The sequence below is a fragment of the Dipodomys spectabilis genome, unplaced genomic scaffold (genome assembly GCF_019054845.1).
Source record: "Dipodomys spectabilis isolate Male_0828 unplaced genomic scaffold, ASM1905484v1 ptg000318l, whole genome shotgun sequence".
Taxonomy (NCBI): domain Eukaryota; kingdom Metazoa; phylum Chordata; class Mammalia; order Rodentia; family Heteromyidae; genus Dipodomys; species Dipodomys spectabilis.
The window spans coordinates 747234-772094 of NW_024870995.1; the positions used below are offsets into that span (position 1 = coordinate 747234).

Here is a 24861-nt window from a genome sequence, read left to right on the forward strand (position 1 = left end):
CTGAGCTCCACCCGCTCATTGCTGGGCTGCACCCACGCCGCTCCAGACCCACTGGTCTCTCCTGGGCCCACGGGTTCCCCAGTCCCCTCTGCTCCTGCTGGGGCTCACAGCCCCTCGCTGGCCGCGGGGGTCTTGCTGCTTCGGTGGGTCGTGCCCGTCCTGCGCCCGCCTTGCGGCCCGCGGGAGTTCGTGGAGGGCCCAGGGGCGCGGCAAGGCCTGCGAGGAGGACGCTCGGATCCCACAGGGATCCCACGGGGATCCCACAGGCCGGGCGCCCCTCCGTCCCGCCCACCCTTGAGCCCGGCCTCCCCGCCCGCTTGTCCCTAGGCTGGGGCCTGGGGCCTGGACGGGGTGGGTGCGGTTGCCGCCTCTGCGGGAGGCGCCTGGGCCTGGGCGCCCGCAGGGCTTCTTCCCTCTGCCCCCCGTGTGGCTCCTGACCATCCAAGGCATTTCACAGACTAGGTGCTCAAGCCCGAAAGCATGGCCCAGCAGCACCAGGCTGGCTGAGAGGATGAGGGATGGGAGAAGGGTGCGCTTCAGGGACTCCAACTGCCAGAAGAGCTAAGCCCGCCCAGGCTGCTCCCGAGCCCGCGGGGCTCTCAGTGGCGGCCAGCTGAGTGGTCATGCTCATGGACGCACGCACCCTCCCCGGCCCTGCACAAGGTGGACGCCACAGCTAGAGCTACCGGGGGTGGGGTGGGCGGTGGCCAGGGAGGGTGTCAGGGTCCTAGAGAAAAGCAGCATGGGGGTGGGGGACGCGCCAGTGGGGTCTGCACAGGTGCGGTGGGGACCCTAAATACAATCAGGGCATGTCTCAGCTCTGTGCAACACCAAAGTTGCTGTGTGGCCCCACCCAAGTGCCCCTCCCTCTGGTGGCTCCGTCCCCGGAGACTCCCTGCATTTCTGTGTCCTGGACAAGGGGAGGCCCCCAGCTCCCGGCAGCCATTTCCCCTTCAGCAAACCTTAGGAAGCCAGCTGAAGAGCCATCAGCCCCTTCCGAGCCGGCACGGCCGGGTGCTCCCAGCACAGGCTGTGTGGTCTGCCAGGCATGGCACACAGCCGCCAGAGCTCCTGGGCAAGCCGCCCCGGCTCTCCTGACCCCCATCCTCAGGTTGGGCTGCTACACTGGTGCCAGTCACAGCCTCTTGGCCATCCGAAGCCTGACTGCTGGCTTCCTGACACGAAAGCATCTGCACTCTCTAGAAGGCCCCTTGGGAAGGGGAAGGCTGCCATCTGGAACAGGTAGTGGTCAGGGTTCATCAGTCGGCCTAGAGGCCAGGCCTCAGCCAGCTGTCTGCCACAGGCCCAGAACTGTGCAACCCACACATTGTCTGCTTCTATGGCCGGTACCCCACAGACCCTACTGTTCTATTGAGGTCAAGCAGTAAAGCCAGACACAGAGATGCCCTGGCAGCCCCCCCTCCCGGGACTCTGGCCCTAGAGGCCTTGGGCTCCCTTCCTGGAAAGGTGTGGAGTGTAACGGGAGCTCAGTGCTCCTGCTCTGCCTGGTAGGGCTCCCTTACCCGTGTGCACAGGAGTGCACCTGGGCTCTCCAGGGCCTCCCCACCGCCCTGCCCCACAGAAAGGGGCGGGGCGAAGGGTCTCTGGCTCCCCCCAGGTACAGCCTGCTGAGGCTCTGCTGGGGGCGGGGGCAGGGCACCTTTGTGGCCAGTGTGGCACCGGGCACACAGTCCATCAAATTGACCAGCCTGCTTTTAATTCTGACTCACCCTTGAGGGTCCAGCTTTCATACAGAGGGCCAGCCACTCACGATGGTAAGGAGCACCGGCTGAGGAAATCTCCCCGGGGATCCACTCAGGCCCTACGCCTGTCCCCACACCTGGCCCTCCCCTGGGAGTGAAGCCCAGAGGCCCTGAGCCTCGGCCCATTGAGGTCATCTTGCCAGGGGCCAGGACTGGGTGTCCACTGGGTCCGCACGGTAAGGTTGCCCTGGGTCCTGTCTCCAGGAGCCCTTCCTCTGGACAGGTGCATCCAGACAGCGTGCTGGCTTCTGGTGCCGGCCTCATGGGTGCCCGTACATGTCCGCCAGCTTGGCGAACCGAGGGCCCCAGTCACGGAGGTAGTTGTAGTCCTGGTCCTCGTCCCCCTCACTGGACAGGATGGAGCTCAGCGTCCCGGCCATGGAGCCTCCACCCTCATAGTCGTAGATCAATGCCGTGTCGTAGGGTGGTACGCTGGGGTCGCTGTCCGCAGCCTCCAGTCCCTGGGGAAAGGTGCGGGGTTCAGCCTCAGCCAGGATGAGGTCTGCCGCCCCGCACGAGGAGCAGAAGCCAGCGGAGGGCAGGTTTCTACCCAGCAGAGAGGAGGGAACGGAGCCCTCTGCGCCGGGATCTTGCAGTGCCCTTCCACCGCCAGAGGTGGAGGCGCCTGAGGAGGGCTCGCTGGCTTCTACGTTTCTGGGGCTTTCCCCCTGGCTGGGCATCAAGCAAGCAGGCAGGCTTCCTGCTGGGTCCAGCATGGCTGAGGGGGCCCCACCCTACTCGCTACACCAATGAATTTTCTGGACTCTCACACACGGATATTGTGTCATGAGCACAGCACCCACAGCTGGCCACAAAAGTAAGCTCCGTGGCCTGCCTGCTCTGATGCCTTGTCCCCAGCCCAGCCGTCTCAGTAAATAAAGTGGGCAGGGCTGTGGCAGCTCCGTGTTTCTCGGCCGGCCAGGGCAGCACAGGTCCCCACAGCAAGGGCACCTGGCCCCCACTCTCCACGGTGACCACCAGCCCTCACCTGGGAGTACACGCACCAGAGCCTCGTGGTCCTGCTCACCCCAGGGGCCCCAGAGTCCAGCCAAGGCCTGCAGCGTGAAGACCAAAGACCCTGGCTGGACCTGTATCTAGAGAATTCCCTGGAAAGGTGTGATGTGTGTATCTGTACACAAGAAATGCACATGTATGCATGCACTTGCACACACATTTGTGCACGTGCAGTTCTGTACACATATGTGTGCATTTGTGCACATTTGTGCACACAAATATGCACAGTTCTGCCTCTACACCCTCAGAGCACCCACACCCAAGCACTCACACCCAGAGCACTCACACCCAGAGCACTCACACCCAGAGCATTCACACCCAGAGCACCCACACCCAGAGCACCCACACCCAGAGCACTCACACCCAGAGCACTCACACCCAGAGCACCCACACCCAGAGAACTCACACCCAGAGCACCCACACCCAGAGCACCCACACCCAGAGAACTCACACCCAGAGCACTCACACCCAGAGCACTCACATCACTGATGAAATTGGCCATGTCTGCAGGGCTGTGAGGCAGCGCTTGTGGAGGCTGGAGGCGCATGTGGCTGCATGGGGCATCCCGGTGGAGCGGGGGTCCCAGGGGCAGGCTCAGGGTGCTCCGCTCGGAGGGGTGGCGCAGCTGGTTTATGTCATAGGCATCCTGTGGGCAGTCGGGTCTTCAGTGAACCCTGAACCCCCCCCCCCCGTCCCGCAAGAAAAGGCAGTGGCTCGGCTCCTGGGGACCTGTCCTGTGCCCAGTGTTTCTGAGCCCACCCCTGCCCCTGCTGCCCCTGACTTCATCCTCCCTAATACTTGCCCTGCTCACCTGAGCCTCGGTTTACCTGGCCCCTCCCCACCCCGTCCCTTCCCTCAATTGGTCCTGCCCTGTCCCCCTCCACCCTGGCCCCCCACCCTGGCCCCCTCCCCTCCTCTGGCTTCTTTTCCTACCCCGGCCCCTCCCCTCCTTTGGTCCCCCTCCCCTCCTGTCTCCCCCCTCTCCCCCCCGTCCCCCCCACCTGGTCCCTCTCCCCTCCTGTCCCCATCCTCTTCCCTGCCTGTCCTCCCCACCTGTCCCCATCCTTCCTCCTTCCCCCGTCCTCCCCACCTGGTCCTCCCCCCTCCTGTCTCTCCCCTCCCCCGCCCTCCCCCCTCCTGTCCCCCCGTCCTCCCCACCTGGTCCTCCCCCCTCCTGTCTCTCCCCCCCGCCCTCCCCCCTCCTGTCCCCCTGTCCTCCCCACCTGGTCCTCCCCCCTCCTGTCTCTCCCCCCCGCCCTCCCCCCTCCTGTCCCCTCGCCCTCCCCACCTGGTCCTCCCCCCTCCTGTCTCTCCCCCCCCGCCCTCCCCCCTCCTGTCCCCTCGCCCTCCCCACCTGGTCCTCCCCCCTCCTGTCTCTCCCCCCCCGCCCTCCCCCCTCCTGTCCCCCGTCCTCCCCACCTGGTCCTCCTCCCCGCCACCCTGCTCGTCGTAGTTGAGGACGTTGTCCCGAAGGTCGTCCGGCGGTCCGGGCAGCAGACCCTTGTTCTGGGATCGCCGCTGGACCCGTGCACGGAGCGCCGCCAGCAGAACCAGCGCTGTGGACAGACAGACGGACAGAGGAGGCACAGGATGGGGGGGACCAGGAAGAGGCGGTTGGAGGGCGAGGTTGGGGGTGGTTGGGGTGTGGGGTCGGGGATGGGGTGGGGTCGGGGGTCGGGGTCAGGGGTGGTTGGGGTGTGAGGTTGGTGGTCGGGGTTGGGGGTGGTTGGGGGTCGGGGGTGGGGTCGGTGGCCGGGGGTGGGGTCGGGGGTTGAGGTCAGAGGTGGTCGGGGTCAGGGGTGGGGTTGGGGGTCGGGGGTTGAGGTCAGAGGTGGTTGGGGTCGGGGGTGGTGGGGGTCGGTGGCCGGGGGTGGGGTCGGGGGTCGGGGTCAGAGGTGGTCGGGGTCGGGGGTGGACGGGGGTGGGGGGTGGGGTCGGTGGCCGGGGGTGGGGTCAGGGGTCAGGGTCAGAGGTGGTTGGGGTCAGTGGCCGGGGGTGGGGTCCAGGGTGGTCGGGGTCAGAGGTGGTCAGGGTCGGGGTCAGAGGTGGTCGGGGTCAGGGTCGGGGGTGGGGTCGGGGGTCGGGTCGGTGGCCGGGGGTGGGGTCGGGGGTCAGGGTCAGAGGTGGTCGGGGTCGGGGGTCGGGGGTGGGGTCGGGCCGGGGGTGGGGTCGGTGGCCGGGGGTGGGGTCGGGGGTCGGGGTCAGAGGTGGTCGGGGTCGAGGGTCGGGGTCAGGTCGGGTCAGGGGCGGGGCGGGCACTCACACAGCGTCAGCGCCGCGCTGGCCAGCACCGCGGCCAGCGCCCCCAGGCTGAGGCCGGCGGCCCCGGCGCGCAGGGCGGCGGCGCCGGGCAGGCAGGCGCCGTCGGGCCCGCAGCGGCAGGCCGTCACGTTCAGCAGCTGCTCCCGCTGCTGGGGCGGGAGCCCCGAGTCCCGCAGCAGCAGGCGGAGGCCGTGCGCGCCCTCGGGCACCGGGCGCCGGGGCCGCAGGCGCGCGTGGCTGGCTGCGGGACGGGGCGCGGCTCAGCCGGGCGGGCGGCCGCGGGGACCCGCCGAGCCGAGCGGAGCGGGACCCGGCCCCGCCCCCCATCCCCCGCGCCCGCCCCCCATCCCCCGCGTCCGCCCCGGGACCCCCCCACGTCCGCCCCCCATCCCCCGCGTCCGCCCCCCATCCCCCGCGTCCGCCCCGGGACCCCCCCACGTCCGCCCCCCATCCCCCGCGTCCGCCCCCCATCCCCCGCGTCCGCCCCCCGGATCCCCCGCGTCCGCCCCCCATCCCCCGCGTCCGCCCCGGGACCCCCCCGCGTCCGCCCCCCGGATCCCCCGCGTCCGCCCCCCGGATCCCCCGCGTCCGCCCCCCGGATCCCCCGCGTCCGCCCCCCGGATCCCCCGCGTCCGCCTCCCGGGACCCCCCCTCGTCCGCCCCCCATCCCCCGCGTCCGCCCCGGGACCCCCCCGCGTCCGCCCCGGGACCCCCGCGTCCGCCCCGGGACCCCCGCGTCCGCCCCCCGGATCCCCCGCGTCCGCCCCGGGACCCCCCCGCGTCCGCCCCGGGACCCCCCCGCGTCCGCCCCGGGACCCCGTCCCCTCTGCCCGGGACCCCGACCCCCGGGCCCCGCCCCGACCCCGGGCCGCCCCAGCTGGGAACCCGGCCCTGCTTCTGCAGACAGAATCCCTGTCCCTGACCAGTGCGTCCACTCGGGTGTGGGAAGTAGCCCCACCCAGGTCCCGAGCCCGTGGGACTGTCGGGGACGTGGGAGGGAGGGGAGGGAGGGACAAGGCAGTCGGTGGGGGGGGCGGGGGACGGAGCAGAGGGGGGGTGGGACAGACGTGGGGGGGAGGATGGGGCAGAGGGGGGGAGGATGTGGCAGACAGGGGGGGAGGGGGGGAGGATGTGGCAGACGGGGGAGGGGAGGGGGGGAGGATGTGGCAGAGGGGGGGGAGGATGGGGCAGACGGGGGGGATGGGGCAGATGGGGGGGAGGATGGGGCAGAGGGGGGGAGGATGGGGCAGAGGGGGGGGAGGATGGGGCAGACGGGGGGGGGGGGGGGAATGTGGCAGATGGGGGGGGAGGATGGGGCAGAGGGGGGGAGGATGGGGCAGACGGGGGGGGGAGGATGGGGCAGACGGGGGGGGGGGGGAGGATGGGGCAGATGGGGGGGATGGGTGGGGCAGATAGGGGTGGGCGCACCGTTAATCTGGCTGAGGCTCCAGTTCCTGCCGAGCTCCGGGAGCCCGGGGCTCAGGTGGAAGTGGAAGGGGGCCCCGTGCGGGGGGAGGTCCTCGTCCGTGGCCCCCAGGAGCAGGCCCGGGCCCTGGTCCGGCTCGCTGCACAGGCTGCTGGTGAGCAGGGTAGCCAGCGCCGGGGCATGGTCGTTGACCTCCAAGATCTCGATGGACAGCGTTCCCGTGGCTGTGCTGGGAGGTGACGCTGCAGGCAAAGAGGATGGGCGCTGAGGACCCCGGCCTCCGGTCAGCCCACACGCAGAGATGGGCGCTGAGGACCCCGGCCTCCGGTCAGCGCACACGCAGAGATGGGCGCTGTGGGCCCAGCCTCCGGTCAGCGCACACGCAGGGACGCGCTGAGGACCCCGGCCTCCGGTCAGCCCACACGCAGAGACGGGCGCTGAGGACCCCGGCCTCCGGTCAGCACACACGCAGGGACGCGCTGAGGACCCTGGCCTCCGGTCAGCACACACGCAAGGACAGGTGCTGCGGGCCTGGCCTCCAGTCAGCGCACACGCAGAGATGGGCCAGCCCCGAGACAGAGATGCCCCATGAGGGCAGACGGAGCCCCAGGCGGCCCACACAGCTGCCCTCACCATCATCCACGGCCAGGATAATGGCTCTGTACCAGCCGCCCTTGAGGAAGGGTGAGGCTGGGCTCAGCACCCGTTGTGTCCGGACGCGGCCAGTGGCCCCTTCCACCTGCAGCCAGTCCTCGGGGTCATAGTCCTTGGAGTAGCTGTGGGGGAGGGGAAAGGGGGAGGAGTGGAGGGGGAGTTTGACCCACCTGGGACTCTTAGAAGCGAGGTCACAGAGAGGCATGCACAAGTACACACACGCATACACACACATTTCACTCCATGTGCACACATTTTACACGGGGCTCGTATGATTAACTCCTCCCAGCCCAGCTGCATTTTCTGTCCCAACCACAGAAGAGAAAGCCCAGATCCAGGGTCTCGTTGCAACTAAGGGATAGCCTGGATTCAGCTCTGCCCAGTGCCGGGCCGGGGCGGACACACTGCGCCCTGCGCAGCAGCGGCCACAGACCCCCACTGCTGCGGTCAGACATCGCCGGGACGGAGCTCAGCCCCGAGTTTGGGATGACACACTCAACATCAACACAAAGTTCTTGGGGCTTAAGGGTCTGAGGCCCTCAGGATACAGACCGATGGCTTCTTCCCTCCACCCCCAGAGGCCAGGGGCAAGGAGGGGCTGTGATTGCCCTCTGCCTCACCCGGGATCCCCGAGTCCCACCTGACTCTCTGCGGCTGTTGTGTGTCCGGGTCGTGGGCAGAGAAGGTGGTCACAAGGGTTCCTGGTGGGGCCCCCTCAGCCAGGCTGGTCCGCAGTGGGTTCTCCGGGAACACTGGGGCCTCGTTGGCATCCTGCACCCACACGCTGACCCTGGCCTGGCCCCGCTGGGCCCGGGGCGCAGCCGCCTGCAGCGGGGCCTCATTCTGCACAGACACCGTGAGCTCGTGGCGCACGCGGCTCTCGAAGTCAAGGGGCTGAGGGAGGAGGGGCAGGAGGGGCGGGCTCAGAGCTGGGGTCCCAGGCCTGTGGAGAAGGCTCTTTCCCTCCTGGCTCTCCCTGGTGTGTGGCAGTGCCATCCCGCAGACACTCTCGCCCGGCTTTCCACTCAGGGCCTCCCACTTGAGCCTCACCTCCAGCCTAACCTCACTGGTTAACTGGAGACAAGAGTCTCATGGATTTGTCCACCCTAGCTGGCTTTGAACTTGGATCCTCTTAGATCTCGGTCTCCTGAGTAGTTAGGATTATAGGTGTGACCCCTAGAGCCTGGCTCCTACAGCCAATAAAAACAAAACAAAACAAAACAAAAAACAGGAGGAAAAGGCCCAAAGAACAATGAGAAAATAACAAAACGAAGACCCATGTCCAAAATGAGTGTCGGCTGTGGTGCCTCCGTGCCGGGTTCCACTGCTCTGTGCAACTGAGCTCAACCGGGCCGGGCTACTGGGCCACCGGGCTTGCCTGGAGCGCAACCTCACGCAGGCCAGGGCTCCCAGAGCAGCGAGCAGGAACATCTACCTCAAGAGCGAGCTTCCCACGCGCTCCAACATCACATGAGCCGGTGTCTTGCAACAACCCCTCCTCCACCCCACCCCACCCCCCAGCCTTGGCTTTCCTCAGCAGTCACCTCCATGAGCCATGCTCCTAGGACCTTTTTCTGTGTATCTAGAGTACAGTAGTGAAGAACTACCATGCTCAACTTGTTTGTTGAGTTGAGGTCTTCCTAACTTCTTTTTCAGTTGTGGGGCTTGAACTCAGGGCCTGGGCGCTGTCCCCGAGCTATTCTTGCTCAAGGCTAGTGCTCTACCACTCTGAGCCACAGTGGCTCTGCCATTTTTCTGGTTTATTGGAGCCAGGAGTCTCATGGACTTTCCTGACAGGGCTGGCTTCAAACTGCACTCCTCAGATCTCAGCCTCCTGAGTAGCGTGAGTCACCAGTGCCTGGCTCTTCCTAACTTTGTCTCTGGGCTGGTCTCAAACCATAATCCTCGCAATCTCTGTCACCTGAGTGTTTGGGATTACAGGCAGGGCCACTGTGAAGCAGCAAGGAATAGCTAAGTGTCTATATACGTGTATTTATTTGCATGTACGTGTACATATGTACATATATATACACATGTGTATATATATGTGTGTGTGTCCCTCTGGGCCCGTCAGATGCAACAGAGACTGCACAGTGTGTAGCTGTGCTTTTTGTTGTTGTTGCTGAAATAGGATCTGTCTCTAGCTCAGGCTGGTCACAACTCTGCTGTTCTCCTGCCTCAGCCTCCTGAGAGCTGCTTCTTTACCTCTCAATTGTGTGTGTGTGGAGGGGGAGTTCCCAGCACAGGATGCGGACAGACAGCCGTGCTATGGACTTCTGTCCAGCATCCTGCCGCCTCTCCCAGGGCACGAGGCCCCAGCGCACGGGCGGGCAGAGCCACCTCCCACCTGAATCCCAGAGGCTCACCTTCGCCAAGGACAGCACACCCTCGTTGGTCTTGGGGTCTGTGCGCACTGCAAACTGCCCGTCAGGGTCGCCTTCCAGGATGGTGAACCTGGCCATCCAGTTCGGGGAGCCGGGCAGGTCGCTGTCTTCCACTTGGAGCCGGCCCACATCCACGCCGCCCACAGCCTCTGGGGCCTCCATGAAGAACTGGGGAGCAGTTACCCATGGGTTGGGGAGGGCGGGCGGCTGCTCAGGACACAGCCACAGGCTCCCCCTCCTTCCCCCCCCTACAGCTCCTCAGGACACAGCCACAGGCTCCCCCTCCTTCCCCTCCCCCCTACAGCTCCTCAGGACACAGCCACAGGCTCCCCTCCCCCCTGCAGCCCCACCGTGCCTGCCAGGGAGCGTCCCACAGCCTGTCCCGTGGGTCTGGGCCGTGTGTACTCCCACGTCAAGGGCCTGCCCAGCGTCCCACAGGCTGCTTCCCCTCGGACCTGTGTCTGAGCCCTGGGCAGAAGGCAGCCTAGGCTGGGTCAGGCAGGCTGTGGAGGGGTACCTCCTCCCTGGTGAACTCCGGGGCGTTGTCGTTGACGTCGTCCAGGGAGATGATGGCCGAGGCTGTGGCAGTAAGGCCTTCCCCAGACATGTCTGCCACCTGCAGCGTCAGGTTATACACAGCGACCACCTGGCGGTGTGGTGACGTGAACTCAGGAGACTGAGTCCCCAGTGGGAGAAAGGGCCAGGCCAGCCGGCCGCTGGGGGACCTCACGGTGCCAGAAAGCCCAAGTGGCTTTAGGCACCCCAGACAGGAGGGTTTGGTGGCGTGGGCTCCCCCAGCCTCTGCCCCACCCGTGGATGGACGAGAAGTCGGTTGTATGGGGACATGCTGGGCCTGAGATGCGCCAGCAAGGGGCTGCCCTAGAGGGCTTGTTCAGTGGCAAGGCCTGCGAGGGAGGCTCTGCGTGCATCGTCGGCAGTATAGAGGTCTGGATGTGTGGGGGGTGGCCCCAGCAAGGGGACGGAGCAGCGTGGACCAGGATGCGGTAGGGCCTTGCTCTCTCCTGAGGGGCGCCCGTGTGCATGAGGACGTGGTTGGGGGGGGGGTGTCTGTCATAGCAGGGCAGTGACAATGGGACAGGACACCACAGAGCGTGAGGCCCGTGTGCATGAGGACGTGGCTGGGGGGGAGTGTCTGTCATAGCAAGGCAGTGACAATGGGACAGGACACCACAGAGCGTGAGGCCCGTGTGCATGAGGATGTGGCTGGGGGGGGGTGTCTGTCATAGCAGGGCAGTGACAATGGGACAGGACACCACAGAGCGTGAGGCCCGTGTGCATGAGGACGTGGCTGGGGGTGTGTGTGTCATAGCAGGGCAGCGACAATGGGACAGGACACCACAGAGCGTGAGGCCCGTGTGCATGAGGACGTGGCTGGGGGTGTGTGTGTCATAGCAGGGCAGTGACAATGGGACAGGACACCACAGAGCGTGAGGCCCGGTGCTGTGCTGAGGCCTCACCACTCAGCCCTGCTGCCACCTCTGTGTGTGGATGGGTCGCTCAGACTGCACCAGGGCCGGGCCGAGGCCGTCTGGCAGCACGCCGGGCAGAGGCTCTGCCCTGTGCGGGAGAGAAGCCCAGCGCGGGCCATCTGGGAACAGAGGGGCCAACGGGACAGGCAGGAGCACCAGCGTGGGGTGCAGAGGCTGCAGAGAGGGACCCCGGCACCCGGGCATCCTCACCTCGCGGTCCAGCCCCACTTGCACGGTGCGGATCTCTCCCGTGTGCTCGTGGATGCTGAAGAGCTCGGCGCCACCCTGCTGCAGGATGGAAAACCGGAGCGCCGCGTTGTCTGTCTCAGGGTCGTCTGCGTCTGTGGCTTCTGCTCTGGCCACGAAGGTACCTGTGGAGGCGGAGTGGGCACTGCAGTGGGAGGGGCGCAGCTGAGTGGTAAGGGCTCACCCCCCACCGCTTTCTCTCAGAGGAGACTGGCCTGACCCGCCACTGCCCCTTAACTGAGGCACATGACCGTGAAGGACCCGCCTCCCGGGCCTCCCGGGCAGTGACTGGTTTTGGCTTCCTCTCTATGATGCCACGTGTTGGCCAAGCGGTGTGAGCGTCCATCACCAGCCCACCCCTGCCAGGGTTCAGCATCTGTGCAGACAGAGCTAATGACCTGGTAACTTGTGGCACAGCGTCAGACTAAGAGCACTCTGCGCTCAGCAGGTGTTTGTCCTGTGGGAGCTGGCTAGCAATCCCAAACTGCCCTCCGGATTTTCCTGCCCTCACTGGGTGCCGGTGACTCGCCTATAATCTTAGCCAGGAGGCTTGAGAGCTGGAGGATTGTGGTTTGAATACAACTCAGGCCCAAGAGGCTGAGAGATTCCAACTCTGAAATAACCAGCAAAAAGCCAGGCTAGCCTGGTGCCGGTGGCTCACGCCTGTCATCCTAGCTACTCAGAAGGTTGAGATCTGAGGATCACAGTTCAAATCCAGCCCAGGAAGGAAAGTCCGTGAGACTCTGCTCTCTAATGATCCACCAGAAAACTGGCGTGGCGCTGTGGCTCAAGCGCAGAGCACCCGCCTGGAGCTGAAGAGCGCAGGGACAGGGCCCAGGCCCAGAGTTCAAGCCCCACGACCGCAAAAACACAAAAAAGCCAGGCTGAAGGCCAAGTGGTAAGCACAGAGTCCAGGCCCCGAGTTCGAGTCCCGACCGGTGGCGGCCTTGTGCACACAACGAAAAAGGGGCTTCTGCTCTCAATCCCTGCCCGCCCTGTGGGGCTTGGCCTGGGGCCTCAGCTCCAGGCACGGCCGGAGGGGCCTGAGCCTCCCTGCTGCTCGGCCTGGCCCACAGCTAAGCGGCAGAGGGAGGGAGGAGGCTCCCAGGCCACGGAAAGGCCCTGGTGAGGACACCAAGGAATCCCCCGGGGCGGGGTCTCACCTGGGACCGCCCCGCCCTAGGTGGGGCCTAGCCAGGGACCGCCCACTCCACAGGGCGGGGCCTGGCTGGGGACCACTCCCTCTCTGGGGCGGGCCTCACCTGAGACCACTCCCTCCCCGGGGCGGGGCCTCGCCTGGGGCCACTCCCTCCCCGGGGCAGGGCCTCGCCTGGGGCTGCCTCCTCCTCGGGGCGGGGCCTCACCTGGGACCACTCCCTCCCCAGGGCGGGGCCTCGCCGGGGACCGCCCCTCTCTGGGGTGGGGCCTCACTGGGACCGCCCCTGCCCCGGGGGCGGGGCCTCACCTGGGGCCGCCCCCTCCAGCACACGGCCCAGGAAGACCTCCTGCAGGAAAGCCGGCCGGTTGTCGTTCTGATCCACCACCACGATCTCCAGGTCCGTGGGGTCCTCCAGGGTGGACCCGCCCAGGTCTAGGGCAAAGGCCCTTAGCTGTCCGAACAGAAGCACGAGGCTGGCGGCGGCACCTAGTGCTGGGAGCGGGGAGGAGCGGGGAGGACGAGGCGGGCTGCCGGGAGCGGCTCCCCGTTCCCGGGCTGCTATGGCTTCTGAGCCTGAGCGCTGGGTCTCCCCGCGCCGGCCTCCCAGCGCCCTCCCTCCAACCTCTAACGCAGTGGAGGACACTGCCGGCCGGCAAGGGCCTGAGCTCCAGCGCCAGGGCCGCCTGCTGAGCAGGGGGAGGGGCGCAAGGTCCGGGGACGGGCGGTCAGGCGACGCTGCCCAGACCTCTCCAACCAAAGACTGGAGAGCTGGGCTGGGCCAGCGGCCCGAGGCCTGGTCAGCCCGGTTCAAAGCCGGCGCGGGCAGGAAAGCCCGCGAGACTGACCTCCACGGAGCCCCAGAAGGCCGCAAGCGGCGCTTGATCTCAGGGACCGCGCCAGGCCCCGAGTTCAAGACCCACCACAGCGACCGGGAAAAAGGAAAGCGCCATGATGCCCATCTCGGCCGGGGGCCGGGGGCCCACCCGGAAGCGGTCCGTGGTCTCGCGGTCCAGCATGGCGTTGAGGAACACCTTCCCGGTGAACTTGTCTATGGAGAAGAGGCCGCGGGGCTCCTCGTCCACGCCGGGGCCCTGGATGCTGTAGATGACGCTGCCCGGCTGCTGCTTGTCCGACTTGATCTGCGGGGAGGGGGGAGCCTGGATGGGCGGCGCGGGGCGGGGCGCCCTGCCCCTTGACCTGACCCCTGCCCCTTGACCTGCCCCCTGCCCCCCTGCCCTGCCCCCTGCCCTGCCCCCTGCCCTGCCCCCTGCCCTGCCCCCTGCACTGCCCCCTGCCCTGCCTCCCTGCACTGCCCCCTGCACTGCCCCCTGCCCTGCCCCCTGCACTGCCCCCTGCACTGCCCCCTGCCCTGCCCCCTGCCCTGCCTCCCTGCACTGCTCCCCTGCCCTGCCCCTGCCCTGCCCCCTGCCCTGCCCCCTGCCCTGCCCCCTGCACTGCCCCCTGCCCTGCCCCGCCCCCCTGCCCTGGCCCTTCCCTGCTCCCCTGCCCTGCCCTGCCCCCTGCCCTGCCTCCCTGCACTGCTCCCCTGCCCTGCCCCTGCCCTGCCCCCTGCCCTGCCCCCTGCCCTGCCCCCTGCACTGCCCCCTGCCCTGCCCCCTGCCCTGCCTCCCTGCACTGCTCCCCTGCCCTGCCCCCTGCCCTGCCCCCCTGCCCCAGCCCCCTGCCCTGCCCCCTGCCCTGCCCCCTGCCCTGCCCCCTGCCCTGCCCCCCTGCCCCAGCCCCCTGCCCTGCCCCCTGCCCTGCCCCCTGCACTGCCCCCTGCCCTGCCTCCCTGCACTGCTCCCCTGCCCTGCCCCCTGCCCTGCCTCCTGCCCCCTGCCCTGCCCCCTGCCCTGGCCCCTGCCCTGCCTCCCTGCCCTGCCCCCTGCCCTGCTCCCCTGCCCTGCCCCCTACCCCCTGCCCTGCCCCCTGCCCCCTGCACTGCCCCCTGCCCTGCCCCCTGCCCTGCCCCCTGCCCTGCCTCCCTGCCCTGCCCCCTGCCCTGCCCCCTGCCCTGCCCCATCTGCTCCCTGCCCTGCCCCTGCCCTGCCCCCTGCCCTGCCCCCTTGCCCCCCTGCCCAGCCCCGCCCCATCCAGGCCCGCCCCCATTCAGCTCCGCCCCGCCCCGCCCCATCCAGCCCCGCCCCCACTCAGCCCCGCCCCACCCCATCCAGCCCCGCCCCGCCCCATCCAGCCCCGCCCCTTCCAGCTCGGCCCCGCCCCCACTCAGCCCTGCCCCTTCAAATCCAGCTCTACTCCGCCCCCACTCAGCCCCACCCCGCCCTCCATCCAGCTCCGCCTCCGCCCCTTCAGCCCCGCCCCGCCCCTTCCAGCCCCGCCCCGCCCTCCATCCAGCTCCGCCCCCGCCCCTTCAGCCCCGCCCCGCCCCGCCGCACCTGCACCAGGGCGTAGGGAAGGCGCTTGTGGTTCTCAGACACGCTGATGGGCGGGATGACCCAGGCTCTCCGCACGCGGCCCGGCGCCGACGCGCGGCGCCAGGGGTACAGGACGCCGGGCTGCAGCCGGGGGCCCGCTGAGGACAGACTGAGGCTCTGCAACCAAGACGGGCGCGGTGTGGGCCGGCGTGCCGGGCAGGGCGGCGCGGGGAGGGGGGGCGCGGGGAGGAGGAGGAGGGTCCCGGGGAGAAGGGGCGCGGGGAGGGGGGGCGCGGGGAGGAGGAGGAGGGTCCCGGGGAGAAGGGGCGCGGGGAGGGGGAGGGGGGGCGCGGGGAGGAGGAGGAGGGTCCCGGGGAGGAGGGGCGCGGGGAGGGGGAGGAGGGGCGCGGGGAGGAGGAGGAGGGTCCCGGGGAGGGGGGGCGCGGGGAGGGGGATGAGGGGAGGGGGGGTGCGGGGAGGAGGAGGGTCCCGGGGAGGGGGGGCGCGGGGAGGGGGGTGAGGGGAGGAGGAGCGCGGGGAGGAGGAGGAGGGTCCCGGGGAGGGGGGGCGCGGGGAGGGGGGAGGGGGGGCGCGGGGAGGGGGGTGAGGGGAGGAGGAGCGCGGGGAGGAGGAGGAGGGTCCCGGGGAGGAGGGCCGCGGGGACGGGGGTCGCGGGGAGGGGGGCGCGGGGAGGGGCAGGAGCGGGAAGCGGCCTGCTGGTTTCTCCCCGCTGGGTTTCTGCGGGTCGGGCTGGCCCAGGCAGTGCTGCTCTGAGAGGAGGCCCCGCGCCCTCCGCACCCAGGCCTCTGGCCAAATGGAGCCAGCTGAGTGTCCACTCTCCCCGCCGCCAAGGGGCCCGAGGCGGCCATTCCAAACGCCCCCGCCGGGATAGGTGCTGGAGACCAGGCCTGCTGGTTCCTTTCTTTTTCTTTTTTCTTTTTGGTTGGTCCTGGGGCTTGAACTCAGGGCCTGGGCGCTGTCCCCGAGCCTCTGTGCTCAAGGCTAGCGCTCTACCACTTGAGCCACAGCGCCACTTCCGGCTTTTTTCTTTTTGCTTATGTGGTGCTGAGGAATCGAACCCAGGGCCTCCTGCATGCAAGGCAAGCGCTCTACCACTGAGCCACCTACCCAGCCCAGGTGAGCTGGGAAGTGCCAGATTCCCGGCCGGTCAAGGGTGCAGCAGCACTGCAGGACGGCCAGGCCAGCGGCGTGGCAAGCTAGCGGAGGGCAATTGGGGAGGCAAGACACATCCCCTGCCCTGGGCCCAGGCCGGGGCCGTGGGGGGGGGGGGACTGGGGCACAGCACAACCTACTCAGAGTACACTGCTTTTCCCCAGAAGGGGACCCGCCCCCGTGGTGCCCACAACTACTTCCTGGAATCCATGACCTTTGGAGCACACGCCTCTCCCCTTGCCACACCCCAAGAGCCCCCAGAACCCAGGCTGTGGGCTGCAGGAGGGGGACAAAGCCAGGTCCCACTCTCCAGGGTGGAGGGCACACATGTGGGGGAACCCCCCCCTCCCCCCCCGCAGGCTCCCTGCCGGCTTCTGTTTCTGCTGACAGCTGGCCCCATCCCTTCAAGGGGAAAACGGAGGCTGAGGGGAAGGATCCAGCCAAGGAGCAGGGGAATGCTAAGGGCCGCAGGATGGAGCAGGAGCGAGGGCAGAGGCACCTTGGACGTGAGTGCACTAATCGCAGCCCTGGGTCCCAGCCCCAGACACAGCTCCTTGTCTCTCAACAGTGCTGGGCTTTGCACAGGGAAGCATGGCCTCCAACTTCTTCTTGGCCAGGACCTGGGCTCTGTCCTTGAGCTTTTTTGCTCAAGGCTAGTGTTTTACCATTTGAGCCACAGCTCCGTGTCTGGCTTTTTGTGGTTCATGTAGTCTCACAGAGTTCCTGTACAAGCTGGCTTCAAACCTTGATCCTTAGCTACTCAGGCTAAGTAGCTGAGTATCCAAGATTACAGGCGTGAGCCCGACGGCACCTGGCCTCCAACTTCTTTTCCCAGGATGGCAGCTGGGCTGGAGTCTGGGGGCTCCTGGGACTTTCTACCTGAGCCACATTGGTGCCTAGCAGAGACTTGGCCCACCACAGGCCAAGATGTAGCTCCCCCCAGAGTCTGCGCTTAGGGACTCCCACTACTCGTGGAGGGAGGCAGCGAGGGGCCCTGGTGAGGGGTGGGCTCCCCATGATGAGGACCCCAGCTTCCCCCTGGAATGTGGACGCACGGGGCTGCATGGGGGCTGGGCCAGGCGGCCTGGACCTCCAGTCCCTGGGAGCTCTATTCTAGCTGTGGGCGCGGGGTCTCCAGCCTTTGGCCAGGACCACAGGCTGTGGAAGGCCAAGCCACGGGTGGGGGCTGGTGGTCTCTGGTGAGAGTGGCTTGAGGGGTGTCTGGGAGGGAGGCCTCCCCACCCTTCCACAGTTTCTCCTGCGCCTGGCAGAGGCCCAGGGTGGGAATCAGCTGAGCACAACCCCACCCCCACCCCGGCTCTCCGCGGTGTCCTGTGCCCTGGCAGGTGGCACACACAGGTCCTGGTGCACTTTGCTAGCAGGATGACAAATGGCAGACAAAGTCTAACTGGAGCAGCTGCCTCTGGGGACACTGGGCCTGGGCAAGACCCCAGCCCTCCTCTGCCATGACTGCCACCCCCGGCCACCATCCCTGGAGACCAGACAGAAGCAGACCCTTTCCACAGAGGGAGGGCAGGATGGGACCAGGAGAGGCCCCAGACCTGTCCTGACAGATGGCAGCGCGGCCCTGGGCTGCCAACGCACCAAGCACCGCCAAGCAGAGGGCAGCTTCCTGCCAAACACAAATCCGCCTGCCCTGCCGGGGCCTGGCACCACCCCAGAGACCCGGGAGCTGTTTCTCAAGTGCTGGGCAGCAAAGAGCTGGGCCCTGGAACGCACCCTTCTCTGCCTCACCCACTGGGTCCCGAGGGGACTAGAGCGAGCCTCTCTCTCACAGTTCTGAGAGTGAGGTCCAGAGAGGCTGAATTGTCTGCCCCAAGCCACACAGGCCTGAATCTTAAACCTCAGCTCAGAGGAAGAAAATGTTGCCCTGTAGAAATCCTCACAGCGACAGTCTCAGGCCAGACCTGATGGAGCAAGGGGAGGCTCCTGGCTCTGTGACGTGCCTGTGGCAAAGGAGACTGGGTTGCAGCCCTGCCACCCTGTCCAGCTGCCCCACGGCAGCTCAGCCCACACCCCTCTGCCAGCTGCGGCAGCTGCACGCCCACGGTCAGCAGCAGCTGGGTGCGGTCAAGGCAGAGCCTGGGAATCCTGGGTCCACAGCCTGTCCACAGCCCAAGTTCATGAGGTCAGGGCCCGGCAGGGAGCCTGGCCTGGACCAGAGGGCACAGAGGGGATGGGTGGGCACCTGGCAGCAGGCCCCAGCCAGCTTCTAGCTGTGGACATTGTTCCCCTGCCCCACCCCCTCCTCCAAGGACGTGGCCTCCTGGGGAAAGGCCCAGAGCCTCATTGGGAGGATCAAGCCATCTGGTGCCTGGACAACGCCACGTGGACACAGACAGCTCACAGAAACGCCATGCTGAGGACCAAGGACAAGGGCAACGCACCTGGGGGTAGAGTTTGCCCCTCCTCAGCCCCCGCCTGGCCAAACCAGATCAAGGGACCTCCTAGATGCTCTTTCCAGAGTAGGCGCCTGATCTTACCCTAGCCAAGCAGCTTCAGAGTCTGGAAGCCCCATTGTAGACCCACACTCCTGAGGTTGGTCAACCCTGGCATCTAACCCTAAGGAACTGCAGGAGACAGAGCTCCTGCCCTGCACTGGGGAAAGGAGGGATCCCATCCACACTGAGCCCTGGGGAATGAGGGATCCCGTCCATACTGAGCCCCCGCAGTGAGGGATCCCGTCCACACTGAGCCCCCGCAGTGAGGGATCCCCTGCACACACTGAATGGGAACACTACTGACCATGCCCAGTAGGTGAGCAGCCACAGCCCAGCAGAGGTGCTGGCAGTACTGAGGATCCTGGCTGAGAACCAGATTCGCAGTGGGCAGAGCAGGCAGCTCTGTGAGGGCCTGCAGTCTGCCGTGGGCCCCCGTGGTGCAGCAGGTAACAACACGGGTGGGGCAGGGGTGAGGCAGGCCAGCCTGCGCCAGTGTTCTTGATGCACAAAGCGCAGAGGAGCATTTCTCCTTCCACCAGGCACAGCAGGGCCAAACCATGCAGTGCGGGCATGGGGAACATGCGCCAGGGCTGGTCTTCCTGGGTTCTAGGAAGGTGGCTCGTGGGAGCCGGTGTGTGGGGTACACGGAGGAAGGGGCCCAGAGCCCCTCGCAGACTCCCTGCAGCTGTCTCAGGCCGGAGTCCCTCCCCCCGGCTGGAATTCAGTCACTCGTTCCTGCACTGCCAGAACGCCCGGAATGGCCAGCTGTTGGCTGGGCCCAGGGTGACCCCCACATTCCCCTCCAGGACCACCCTCCCCAGCTGCTGCAGCCATCAAAGAGGGTGAGCAGGGGTGGACAGGCAGCTGTTCCCGCCCATCTGTCCTACCTGCCCCCAGACAGATGGAGGCCTGCTGCTAGAAGGCTTCTTCCAGGCTCCATAGGCCTTACTGGCCAAGACCCAGAGGTGCTTCCAAGGCCTCTCCCCTCCAGAGACCACGTAGCTCCCAGTTCCCAGCCACAGGGAAGTGGTTCTGGTCTCAAATCACCGTTGCACCCACCCCTGCCCTGCCTCCAGTGGGGCCAGGGAGCTGGGTGGAAGACCAGCGACAAGAGGTGGGTAGACGGGTGTTGGCACCCTGAAGCTACTTTGGAGACTCACGGGGCCTCAGGAGGGGAAAAGTAGCAAAGCGAGAGTCTGTGCAGAAGCCCCTCCACCCCACAGCTAGGGCCCACCCAAGAGAGCCCAGGAAGGTGCAAGGGGGGAGCAGAAGGGCAGGTAAGAGTGGGCCAAGCCTTCAAGTTGGACATGGTGGAAGGGGGGAGCAGAAGCGCAGGTAAGAGTGGACCAAGCCTTCAAGTTGGACATGGTGGAAGGGGGAGGGGTACTGATGTGTGTGTTTTGCTGGGTCCAGGAGACACTCCCCTCCGCCTCCCCTACAGTCAGCCTGGCTGCTGTGCAGCAAGCTCTGATGGCCTGTCCCCTCCAGTGGTGGCCTGTCCACCTCAATCTGACTCCTGGGCCTCCGGTTGCCTGTCGGGAGGGGGAAGAGGAGTCCTATCTGGCCCCACACACCCCACAGAGGGCCCACACCCAGAGGAGGGCATCCTCCATGAACGTCTGACAAGTGTTGACAAGGAATGCCATCCTGGCTGAGGTGCGGAGTGCTGGCCCGCTGGGGTTGGGGTGTCCATGCATGGCTGTAGGAGGGCAGCCTTGGGCAGCCTGGCTGTGTGGCCCCGCTGTCTCCACACGGTGGGGGATGAGGCACGAAGCCGGGGAGGAAGCGGCAGCTGCTCTGGGGTCAGGCTGGCCAGGGCCTGCTGCTGCCAGGGACGGAAACCTGAGCCTGCCAGCCAGAGCTGCAGGAGATTGGTGGGCGTTCAGGGAACCAGGAAAATACTGGTGAGTGCTGGGAAGGGACTGAATGCTCCAGCCCTGCCCACCGCCCAGGGGTACCCCACATACTCCATCTCTGCCCACCGCCCAGGGCACCCCACATGCTCCAGCCCTGCCCGACCGCCCAGGGCACCCCAGTGCTCCAGCCCTGCCCACCGCCCAGGGGCACCCCAGTGCTCCAGCCCTGCCCACCACCCAGGGCACCCCACATGCTCCAGCCCTGCCCACCGCCCAGGGCACCCCACATGCTCCAGCCCTGCCCACCGCCCAGGGCACCCCAGTGCTCCAGCCCTGCCCACCGCCCAGGGCACCCCACATGCTCCAGCCCTGCCCACCGCCCAGGGCACCCCAGTGCTCCAGCCCTGCCCGACCGCCCAAGGGCACCCCAGTGCTCCAGCCCTGCCCACCGCCCAGGGCACCCCACATGCTCCAGCCCTGCCCATCGCCCAGGGCACCCCAGTGCTCCAGCCCTGCCCACCGCCCAGGGCACCCCACATGCTCCAGCCCTGCCCATCGCCCAGGGCACCCCAGTGCTCCAGCCCTGCCCATCGCCCAGGGCACCCCAGTGCTCCAGCCCTGCCCACCGCCCAGGGCACCCCACATGCTCCAGCCCTGCCCACCGCCCAGGGCACCCCACATGCTCCAGCCCTGCCCACCGCCCAGGGCACCCCACATGCTCCAGCCCTGCCCACCGCCCAGGGCACCCCACATACTCCAGCCCTGCCCAACTGCCCAGGGGCACCCCAGTGCTCCAGCCCTGCCCACCGCCCAGGGCACCCCAGTGCTCCAGCCCTGCCCACCGCCCAGGGCACCCCACATACTCCAGCCCTGCCCACCGCCCAGGGCACCCCAGTGCTCCAGCCCTGCCCACCGCCCAGGGCACCCCAGTGCTCCAGCCCTGCCCACCGCCCAGGGCACCCCAGTGCTCCAGCCCTGCCCACCGCCCAGGGCACCCCAGTGCTCCAGCCCTGCCCACCGCCCAGGGCACCCCAGTGCTCCAGCCCTGCCCACCGCCCAGGGCACCCCAGTGCTCCAGCCCTGCCCACCGCCCAGGGCACCCCAGTGCTCCAGCCCTGCCCACCGCCCAGGGCACCCCACATGCTCCAGCCCTGCCCACCGCCCAGGAGCACCCCACATACTCCAGCCCTGCCCACTGCCCAGGGCACCCCACATGCTCCAGCCCTGCCCACTGCCCCGGGGCACCCCAGTGCTCCAGCCCTGCCCACCGCCCAGGGCACCCCAGTGCTCCAGCCCTGCCCACCGCCCAGGGCACCCCACATGCTCCAGCCCTGCCCACCGCCCCGGGCACCCCAGTGCTCCAGCCCTGCCCACCGCCCAGGGCACCCCAGTGCTCCAGCCCTGCCCACCGCCCAGGAGCACCCCACATACTCCAGCCCTGCCCACCGCCCAGGGCACCCCACATGCTCCAGCCCTGCCCACCGCCCCGGGGCACCCCAGTGCTCCAGCCCTGCCCACCGCCCAGGGCACCCCAGTGCTCCAGCCCTGCCCACCGCCCAGGGCACCCCACATGCTCCAGCCCTGCCCAACGCCCCGGGGCACCCCAGTGCTCCAGCCCTGCCCACCGCCCAGGGCACCCCACATACTCCAGCCCTGCCCACCGCCCCGGGGCACGCAGCGACCGGGCAGGGTCACCACACGGGCCAGTGCGTTCACTGCCTGGCTAGTGTAAGAGGCGGAGGCCGGCCCGGCCGCCTCGTGGGCTCACCTGGACCGCAGGCACGCAAGCCCGTGCGCGTGGGGGTCCCGGCGTCGACCGCCCCGTCCCACACCCCTGTGCAGAAGGCTGGATGCAGGGGACGGAGGGGAGCTGGGGACCCCGGGGGAGGGAGCTGGGGACCCCGGGGGAGGGAGCTGGGGACCCCGGGGGGGGGGGAGCTGGGGACCTGAGGTGGGGGGGAGCTGGGGACCCCGGGGGGGGGGAGCTGGGGACCCCGGGGGGGAGGAGCTGGGGACCCCGGGGGGGGGAGCTGGGGACCCCGGGGGGGGGAGCTGGGGACCCCAGGTGGGGGGAGCTGGGGACCCCGGGGGGGGGGGGAGCTGGGACCCCGGGTGAGGGAAGCTGGGGACCCCAGGTGGGGGGAGCTGGGGACCCCGGGGGGAGGGAGCTGGGGACCCCGGGGGAGGAGCTGGGGACCCCGGGGGGGGGGGAGCTGGGGACCCCGGGGGGAGCTGGGGACCCCGGGGGGGAGGAGCTGGGACCCCAGGTGAGGGAAGCTGGGGACCCCAGGTGGGGGGAGCTGGGGACCCCGGGGGGGGGGGAGCTGGGGACCCCGGGGGGAGGAGCTGGGGACCCCGGGGGGGAGCTGGGGACCCCGGGGGAGGGAGCTGGGGACCCCGGGGGGCGGAGCTGGGGACCCCGGGGGGGGGGAGCTGGGGACCTGAGGTGGGGGGGAGCTGGGGACCCCGGGGGGAGCTGGGGACCCCGGGGGGGGGAGCTGGGGACCCCGGGGGGAGCTGGGGACCCCGGGGGGGGGGGGAGCTGGGAACCCCGGGGGGGAGGAGCTGGGGCCCCGGGTGAGGGAAGCTGGGGACCCCAGGTGGGGGGAGCTGGGGACCCCGGGGGGGGGGGAGCTGGGGACCCCGGGGGGGAGCTGGGGACCCCGGGGGGGGAGCTGGGAACCCCGGGGGGGGGGAGCTGGGGACCCCGGGGGGAGCTGGGGACCCCGGGGGGGAGGAGCTGGGGACCCCGGGGGGGGAGCTGGGGACCCCGGGGGGCGGAGCTGGGGACCCCGGGGGAGGAGCTGGGAACCCCGGGGGGGGGAGCTGGGGACCCCGGGGGGGCAGCTGGGAACCCCGGGGGGGGAGCTGGGGACCCCGGGGGGAGGAGCTGGGACCCCGGGTGGGGGGAGCTGGGGACCCCGGGGGGGGGAGCTGGGAACCCCGGGGGGGGAGCTGGGAACCCCGGGGGGGGAGCTGGGACCCCGGTCCCGGGGCCGAGTTCCTGGCGCCCGGAACCCGCGGGGAAGCACGGCCAGCGCGGGGCGCCGCAAGCGGGGCCGCCAGGGCCGCGGGGCGCGAGGCTTACCTGGGCGAGCAGCCCGAGGGCGAGGAGCAGAGGGGCGCCCATGGCGGCGCGGCGGGCGGGCGGGAGCGGGCGGGCGGGCGGGAGCGGGCGGGCGGCGCGCTCGGGACCTGCGGAGCCCGCGGAGCTGAGTGACAGCGCGAGTGCGCCGGAGGCCGGCCGGGGCTGCACGTGTGCGGAGGGGCGGGGCGGGGCGGGGCCGAGGCTGAGTGACAGCACTGTGGGCGGGGCGGGGCCGAGGCTGAATGACAGCACGTGTGCGGAGGCGCGGGACGGGGCGGGGCCGAGGCTGAGTGACAGCACTGTGGGAGGGGCGGGGCCGAGGCTGAGTGACAGCGCGAGTGCGCCGGAGGCCGGCCGGGGCTGCACGTGTGCGGAGGGGCGGGACGGGGCGGGGCCGAGGCTGAGTGACAGCACGTGTGCGGAGAGGCGGGACCGAGGCTGAGTGACAGCAGTGTGGGCGGGGCGGGACCGAGGCTGAGTGACAAGCACTGTGGGCGGGGCGGGACCGAGGCTGAGTGACAGCACTGTGGACGGGGCGGGACCGAGGCTGAGTGACAGCACTGTGGGCGGGGCGGGGCGGAGGCTGAGTGACAGCACTGTGGGCGGGGCGGGGCCGAGGCTGAATGACAGCGCGAGTGCGCCGGAGGCCGGCCGGGACTGCACGTGTGCGGAGAGGCGGGGCCGAGGTTGAGTGACAGCCCGCGTATGGCGGGGCGGGCGTGGGTGCGGAGGTCTTAGGCTGCGGGGTGGGGGCGCCCCAAGAGCCCGAGGCGTCCGAACTCCTGTTTCTCTGACTGTAGGAACCCTGCCAGCCGGCCCCTGTGTCCGGGACGCCCACCCGTGCGTGCGGGCCCCTGTGTCCGGGACGCCCACCCGTGCGGGCCGCTGTGTCCGGGACGCCCACCCGTGCGGGCCCCTGTGTCCGGGACGTCCACCCGTGCGGCCGGGCCCCTGTGTCCGGGACGCCCACCCGTGCGGGCCCCTGTGTCCGGGACGCCCACCCGTGCGGGCCGCTGTGTCCGGGACGCCCACCCGTGCGGGCCGCTGTGTCCGGGACGCCCACCCGTGCGGGCCGGTGGGTCCGGGACGCCCACCCGTGCGGGCCGCTGTGTCCGGGACGCCCACCCGTGCGGGCCGCTGTGTCCGGGACGTCCACCCGTGCGGGCCGCTGTGTCCGGGACGTCCACCCGTGCGGGCCGCTGTGTCCGGGACGCCCACCCGTGCGGGCCGGTGGGTCCGGGACGTCCACCCGTGCGGGCCGCTGTGTCCGGGACGCCCACCCGTGCGGGCTCTGCTCCCCCGCCGGCCTGCCCATCCGTCTCTCTGGCCCCCTCCCCTGACCGCCCCCCCTCCAGGGCCCCTTTCTTTGACTCGCGGTCCTTCCACGGTCGCCCACAGGGCTCCGGATCCCCCGGAACCCAGCTCCAGCGCTCGCTCTCCGTGGGGCCTCGCCCCCATTCACGAGTCCCCACCTCGCGTGGCCCCGATCTGTGTCAGGCCCTCTGGACC

General features: G+C 69.1%; 1 protein-coding gene across 1 annotated transcript; it reads right to left on the reverse strand.

Annotated features, from left to right (window-relative positions):
* Positions 1–1933: 1933 nt before the first annotated feature.
* Positions 1934–23394, reverse strand: Cdh15 (cadherin 15). The gene is made up of 14 exons (XM_042702283.1): positions 23353–23394; positions 14795–14950; positions 13382–13537; positions 12705–12849; positions 11204–11364; positions 10021–10149; positions 9486–9671; positions 7760–8013; positions 7099–7241; positions 6468–6707; positions 5041–5280; positions 4197–4333; positions 3259–3423; positions 1934–2224 (listed from the first exon to the last, which is right to left on the reverse strand). The coding sequence occupies exons 1-14, from the start codon at positions 23392–23394 to the stop codon at positions 2024–2026; spliced, it is 2355 nt and encodes a 784-aa protein (XP_042558217.1). The 3' UTR covers positions 1934–2023.
* Between the last annotated feature and the right edge of the window lie 1467 nt (positions 23395–24861).